At 36.8% G+C, this 7,148-nt stretch overlaps 1 protein-coding gene across 5 annotated transcripts in view; it reads right to left on the bottom strand.

The window, feature by feature from the left end:
• Positions 1-5,752, bottom strand: part of prrc2b (proline-rich coiled-coil 2B) — a 25,029-nt gene extending 19,277 nt beyond the window's left edge. For 4 of the 5 annotated variants that reach the window (XM_034896468.1, XM_034896464.1, XM_034896467.1 and 1 more), the window contains exons 1-4: positions 5,542-5,752; positions 1,527-1,704; positions 1,241-1,418; positions 698-800 (exon numbers count right to left, since the gene is read on the bottom strand). In XM_034896468.1, coding sequence (XP_034752359.1) covers positions 698-800; positions 1,241-1,418; positions 1,527-1,641 — 396 coding nt within the window. In that variant the 5' untranslated portion in view covers positions 1,642-1,704; positions 5,542-5,752. The remainder of the gene's footprint in view (positions 1-697; positions 801-1,240; positions 1,419-1,526; positions 1,705-5,541) is intronic. The other variant, XM_034896465.1, reaches the window with a different exon arrangement.
• Positions 5,753-7,148: the final 1,396 nt, after the last annotated feature.

Below are 7,148 nucleotides of genomic sequence, written 5' to 3'. Positions count from 1 at the left end.
ACACGTGTATGTATGTATGTATATATACATATATATATATATATATATATACACCCACACACACCCACCCCCACCCACACCCACCTCCACCCACACCCACCCCCACCCACACACACACGTATAGAAACGCATTACAAAACAAACTTATTTCCCTTACATAAGTTATTTGTAGTAATTTACTAGTGCCCACTAAAATAATATAATTTGTTTTATTGTCACGACAGAACAGGGGAAAGTCAAACTATATTAAGGTTCTAATAAATAAAATGTATAAAAATACAAACTTAAGATATGAAACTAAAAGTCCTTTGAACAAGAACACATTAACAAAAAAAATCTGTGTTCCCTCTGTAGGATAAACTACGCAACGCCAACGCTCATAACATTGTTGACAGTCAGTTTTTATTTTTTAAATATTTATTTATCCATCAGAATCATTTGTCATTATACATGATTCTGATGAATGAATATTCAAAAAAAGAGCGGGAAATGCCTAATATTGGCCGATATATTTCAAGACTGCAGTAAATTTTCTTGTACAGGAAGGGCGTTTTTCCTGACTTTTTAATATATTCAATAAAAACTGCCCTAGTCTTGCAGTTGTGTGTTGATGAGTTCTTTTCGAAGATTAAATAAGAGACAGCAGTTTAAAGACAATCTTTATGATGGCAAAACAACCATAGCTACACATACACACCTCCTGGTTGGCTACTGGTGTGGGCTTCTGAAGATTGGAGACAGATTTCTGTAAAGCCAGCTGCGGCTGCAACTCCGGCAGCTGTGGTATTGATGCAATAGAACTACAAATAAGAAGAAAAAAAAGTTTTGTGTAATGTGGTCAAAGTGGGCCAAAAGGTACAATTACTTGATAAAAAGGCAAAGAAACACCATAATCTAGACTGACAGACTGGACAACAACTTTTTCTAATCTTATAGTTAAAGCTTTGCAACAACAGATTGGCTTTTACAAAACTACTGTGCTTTTTTGAATGATGCCGTCTTCTGAGAAGGATAAAAGTGTTTAAAGTTGATGCTGGTCTTTCAGAATGCACCTTCCAATTGAAACCGGAGTAGCTAACTTAAGGAATTTTCTTTTAATGTTCAACAACCTGGCTGTCAACAAACACTGTACTGCATTAAAATATATAATTACATTTAGCACAGTGGATTTACCTGAACTTTGTTATAAAAATCAGATGAGAGAGTGGTTTCTACAGTGTGCTAACTTTTGTCTCCTTACCTCTTTTGATCGGGTTGTTCCTGCTTGTTTGCCCATCCTGTACCGTCTTTCGGCACAATAATCACGTTGGGATCGTTTCCTTTGTTTTCAGACTTCAAGCTCGGCAGGTGAGCAGGTGGGGGCATGCGCCGGGCTGCGGCCACTTTGCCAAGACTCTGCAAGCCATGTCGCGGAACTACTGGGAGAGAAAACAGAGGAAGATAAAGCAAGAGGAGTAACATTACCAATAGGATTGACACATAGTAACGGAGATGTAAAGAATGTAATCTAATAAAATCAACCTTACCTGCGTTTTTCTGAGTTTCTATTGATTTTCCCTTGTACTTGTCAAATAGGCTGAGTGAGGAATACTTGCTTTTCCCATCCTTGGACTTGGTTATTTGCCCCAAACGATCGGACATTGCGATGAAATGTCATCTAGTATGGAAATTTTTCTTTGCGCCTCTTCCCAGTGCCTTCTGATTCTACAAAGAGACGAAATGTCAACGTTAAGTAGACCTTATTAATTCCGTTATATTATAATTATAAAAAGTCCTGAAGTATTAAAAACAAGTTTAAATACCTGCCCAGGTGGAAAAGTTAGTCTAATAGTAAAAGCAAAATGCAACAAAGTACAAGGGAAACGTATTTAGTAGATACATTATGACTGTACATAATAATTAAGATTAATGCTTTCAAAGTTTAATAAAATAAATCAACTTTGCATGAAATGTTTCTCCAGCTTTTAAATCAGACACTTTGTCAGTACTGTGAGCATATGAAGCAACTGACAAATCAGATTCATTGACATAAATGTGAGTGGATATTTTGTTCTAGTTTTCTCTCCGATCTGTTTTTTAAAATTAGAGACAGACTATTTTCTCACATGTGCAGAATGCACGTTTGCAGTCAGATGGGTGCTGTGTATAGTTTTTGCAATGTGTTAATTTGCAACTTTTAACAAAGATGTGAGCCAATGTGATGTGATGCATCAGACGTCCTATGTCAGTGCTAGTTCTTCCATTAATCAGGACACTTATGAAATGCTTATGAGCACACAGTTAAAGTACTTAGCAAGCTGAGTAGCAACCTCAGATTTATATGTATATATATTTTTTAAATCACACATAAAAATGTACATAAACATTGTTGAATCGAGATGCATTGATAATCGATTTATTATTAAATAGTTGGACTCTGAATCAGAATCGTAAGGTGTCAAAAGATACCCACCCCTAATAATTATTATAAACATCTATTTAGCGATTGCTTTTAAATTATGTGAATGTTGCCACTATTGTTTGTTTTTTTGAATGTTAAAATAAAGGAATTAATGTTAACTTTATTGTCACACACACACACACACACACACACACACACACACACACACACACACACACACACACACACACACACACACACACACACACACACACACACACACACACACACACACACACACACACACACACACACACACACACACACACACACACACACACACACACACACACACACACACACACACACAGAGTATTTTGTGGTATCCATACCAACTACTATATTTTTGGTAACATGACATCCCTGGTCATGTCCTTAAATGCACATGACTTTATAAGAAAAATGTGATTTTCTCGGTGTTTACATCAGCTGTGAAACTTCAACTTCAGTTTTTGTTTATTCCATATCCTGACCTGAGGGCAGAGACGCCAAATACATACCTTACAAACAGCACTGAGTTGTTGTACTCAAAGCCAATGCTAAAGTCATGCTGCCCTTCATGTCCATGAAGTTACGCAAGCAAGTTTAAAGAAGATGAATTGACTGTTTACTCCAATGCCAGACAACAGTCAGAGCATCGCCCTTGTTTCACTCACCTCTACATTTGATAGAACAGTTCAAGTTAGTAGATTGAACGGCAACATTGTTTTCTGGTATAGTGCTTTTGAGTTTTTCAAATATATATTTGTTCTATTCTTTGATAAAGTCTCCACTCCACTTTGAAGCCACTGCAAACAAATGTATGGTTTGCACCAAAAATCCTAACTAACCAATTCTTTGGTTGCACTAATGCGACTGAAGTTCTGTTTCTGTGTGTGTATGCATGTAGCGATGGGTTCAGAGAGGACGCAGACGCCGTACAACAGACAGCTATTTATGTGATCAGTTGAATTTGAGATGTGTTTTTGAAAGATACTATTAGCCTGTAAAAATAACTATCAAAACTAAGTAGCCTTATGTATTAAAAGCAAAAATATGGTAACATTTGAGACACAATTATCTAATAAAAATTATCTAACACTTAAATGTATGACTGCGGCAGCAACAGGTGTGGTAAAATGTTGGGATGCACCAAAATGATGTGCTGGTGCACTAATGAAAAAGTTAATGTAAAAGGTTTTTCTGGAGTCCTGTAACGTAGATCACATCTGACAAAATCCTTGAGTTACATACTTTGATAATAACTTGGAAATGTTAGCAACAAGAATCCTTGTTACCTAACAGAAATATGCTAATATAAACCAGATGTAACGCAACAATATACAGCAATTACTACGGTAACGTTTAACAACACTACCTGCAGAAGTATACAAAAAGATGTGGATACTTTTTTTTTTTTATGAAAAATGATAGATAACTGTCATTAATAACTTGAGCTCTTATTAAACCTAGATTCATTCAGAACCGGCTGAAATATTTCAAAATTAGGATGGATTTTCTAAATAATATAAATTATATACACACACACACAGGAATCCGCCAAAATAGTCAAGTGGCAATATGTATTAGCAATTGCTGTTACACCAGACCTACCAACTGCATTTCCATAAGAATTAGAATTCATTTCTTAACATTAAATGGCTTAGACAAGGATAAATTACATAGTGTGAACACTCCAATTTTTCTGAGTTAAATGTTTCGATACATGGCCAAACATGATCCGAAGGAACATTTGTATGACGGCTAACGTTGCTTGCGCTCATATTTCGAAGTGACTGCTTCACACTACTAACGTTACCAAAACAATGAGAAGAGATGGCGAGACAAAGCTTTAATAATGTGGGCTACATTTAAGTATTTTTGAGTTTATATAACGTTAGCTGCGGACAAAAAGCCTACAGCTGAGGTTTTGAATATTTTATACACAGATGTAGGCAAATAAATATGGTCGTTTCAGCCGAATACAAGAAAACCCGTAACGTAGGTTATCGAAGGCCGCTCCGTTAAAGCCCCGCATAGGCGTTTTACCGAGACTACTGGCAAAAATCTGCCCATCGAGGTCGATTTAGCAGAGTATCAAAACAGACCATGCACTTACCTTCTACTTTGAAGTCACAATAGATTACTACAAGGACCACCAAATAATGAATGTAACGTTAGTTGACGTTTAGAAATGGAAGCTAGCATAATGACAGCTAACAAATTCCCTAACGAAATTTGCATTTCAAAAAGGTTATTTCAATCAGACAACCAATAGAAAATAATACGTACTACAAATGGATATACTAGTTACAAGTATGATATAATATGACAACCGCATAATAACGTTAGTTGTAGATAGGTGTCTTCAACGTTCCCTCATTGACAAAGCTACTTTCAGCACATGAAACTGACACCAGCCCGTTTGCTGCACGAAAACAAAAATCTATTTCATCTAGTACGATACAACAAAACCGGTGATGGTTAAACAGATAAAGACTAGCTACCAGTTACCTAACATTACTTAAATTGTAACGTAATAACACGAACGTCAAAAAGGACCACAAGGGCAGTTGCTAACCATCACTAGTAAAATTTGCTAGTTGGTGGCTCAATGTAAACATTGCCAACAGTGGCCACGGTACTGTGGCGATATTAGACTGTGTAGATATGGATAAATAACTGTTTTTGTTTTCTTAAGCAAGCATGCAGAAATATCACCACACCGCATATAGTTCTTACTTAGCATTAACGTTAGCTTTGATAGTCACAGCTTGTTCGAAAACAATCCCGTTCAACTTCCAGTCTAGCTAGCTAGCAAGCTAGCTAACTAGAATTCAAAAACAACCCTGGCAGGCCTGTGATTTCACCGCATTTCCATTTATGCTTGACATTATTAAACACTGGTCTTTTTTAGGAAATCTATTTAAGACACTCAGACCCAAAACTTACATTTTCAACCTTTCGTGGGTTTTTCAAAACGGTCTTACGACAGCGATGGGAATGTAGGACAAGGCGATTAAAAATGGCTGCTGCCCAGAACAAAGCAACAATAAAACTGGGTAGCGGAGAAGACAAGCAAAACCGAAGATTTGACATTACCATCCACATCCATAACTCACCGGTTGAACAACTTAGTGTATCTTCTGATCAGTGACAGTGATATATTTCCACAAAATGTTGTCTATTCAAAGGATGGATGGCGATTGAAAAGCCCAATCTTCATAGGTTGAACCGATCGCAGCGTTGTTGCTGGGGTCCTACCCGGCCTGGCTTGATCGGCTCGGTTCAGAGCGTCATACGTAACCGAACGTCGTTGGCAGGGAAACACAACAAGCGCCTCTGCTGGTTTATTTTAGCACCTACAGAAACACCCTTTTCGTTTCTTTTTTAGCAATGTTCATCAGTCTTTTATGAATATTAGGTTACAAACTGCAGTAAATCTCACTGCAGTAAAACTGAAAATATACTCTGAAATTGCAGGCATAGTAACATTTAAATGAAAACATAATAACAAAAAATGATGAGATCTGCACCCAGTGATTAGGTGATGAGGCAGACAACTGCAGGGTATGGTTTAGTCAATTCATCTAATGTCAACTTATATATGTATAAATATATAGCCTACGTATACAGTACATGTAACCTAGGCAACTTCTGAAATAATTTGTCTGTTGCAGACCACTGTAATCAAAAAAAAAAAAAAAAACACCTATGTTGAAATGCATTCACTGTTCTTTTAACATCTGGATGGCAATGTCATGGAAAATGGACTGCATTTATATATTTCTTTTATCCAAGATAAGGATAGAAAGCTCTATATTTTGCATCTTATGCATCCATTCACAACTAAATCTCTGTGGCCATGTAACAAATACAGGAATGCATACACTGTTTAAAGATATGTGGGGAATACATTTTAAATGTATTGATAGAGAAGAGATCTCTGAAATGAAAGACTTTCCTCTCTCAAAAATAATCTAAACAGTGTGTCCAGCTCAGTGAGTATGGTTACAATGACATTAGTGCCAAGGTTAAAATAACCTGTTCTTTCTTCTAGCTTTTCATGTATCTACTTATTTACACATTTACCACTTCACCTCCTGGGCACTGCCAGGTGCCCTTGAGCAAGGCACCGTACTCCCCCAACCGATCAGGGCGCTGGTCCAGCGGGCACCCCACTCATTTTGACATCTCTCCATTTGTGCATGTGTAGGTCCTGAGCATGTGTGTGTACTTCATAGCTGTTTGTAGTGATTACTAACAAACAGAGTGTAAAATTGTCATTGTTATAATTATTATTTACCCCTGTTATCGCGTCACAAAAGCTTTCTGCTTCACAAGAAAGTTGTCTGTAAAAGGGACATATATGAACATGCTTGCTCTTTAATGTGATGTGATTTCTTCAAAATATATACAATAAAATAAAGGGATGAAATTAGGCAACGATAATGAAACAGAAATCTGTTCAAATCTGGGACAACGGATAATCCACTAATTTAATTTCAATGGGTTCAAGGATTTTTCTCTCTGTGTCATGCATTTTTTTAAATGATTTGCTGTTTTCCACAGGGGACAGTCCCTCTGTGAGAACCCTCTAGAGGGAGCACTTGTCTCACTCTTCTTCAACCATTCCTTTTAAATGGCTGCAAATATCCTCCACTGATCCACCTGCTACTGTGTGTTTTTTCTTTTTCTCAGTGATAAAGTCACAAAAATCACATTGTTT

The sequence above is a fragment of the Etheostoma cragini genome, chromosome 16 (assembly GCF_013103735.1).
Source record: "Etheostoma cragini isolate CJK2018 chromosome 16, CSU_Ecrag_1.0, whole genome shotgun sequence".
In the NCBI taxonomy this organism is placed as follows: Eukaryota; Metazoa; Chordata; class Actinopteri; order Perciformes; family Percidae; genus Etheostoma; species Etheostoma cragini.
Note: the sequence above shows the minus strand (reverse complement) of the source record. Positions and strands in the feature narration are given on the sequence as shown.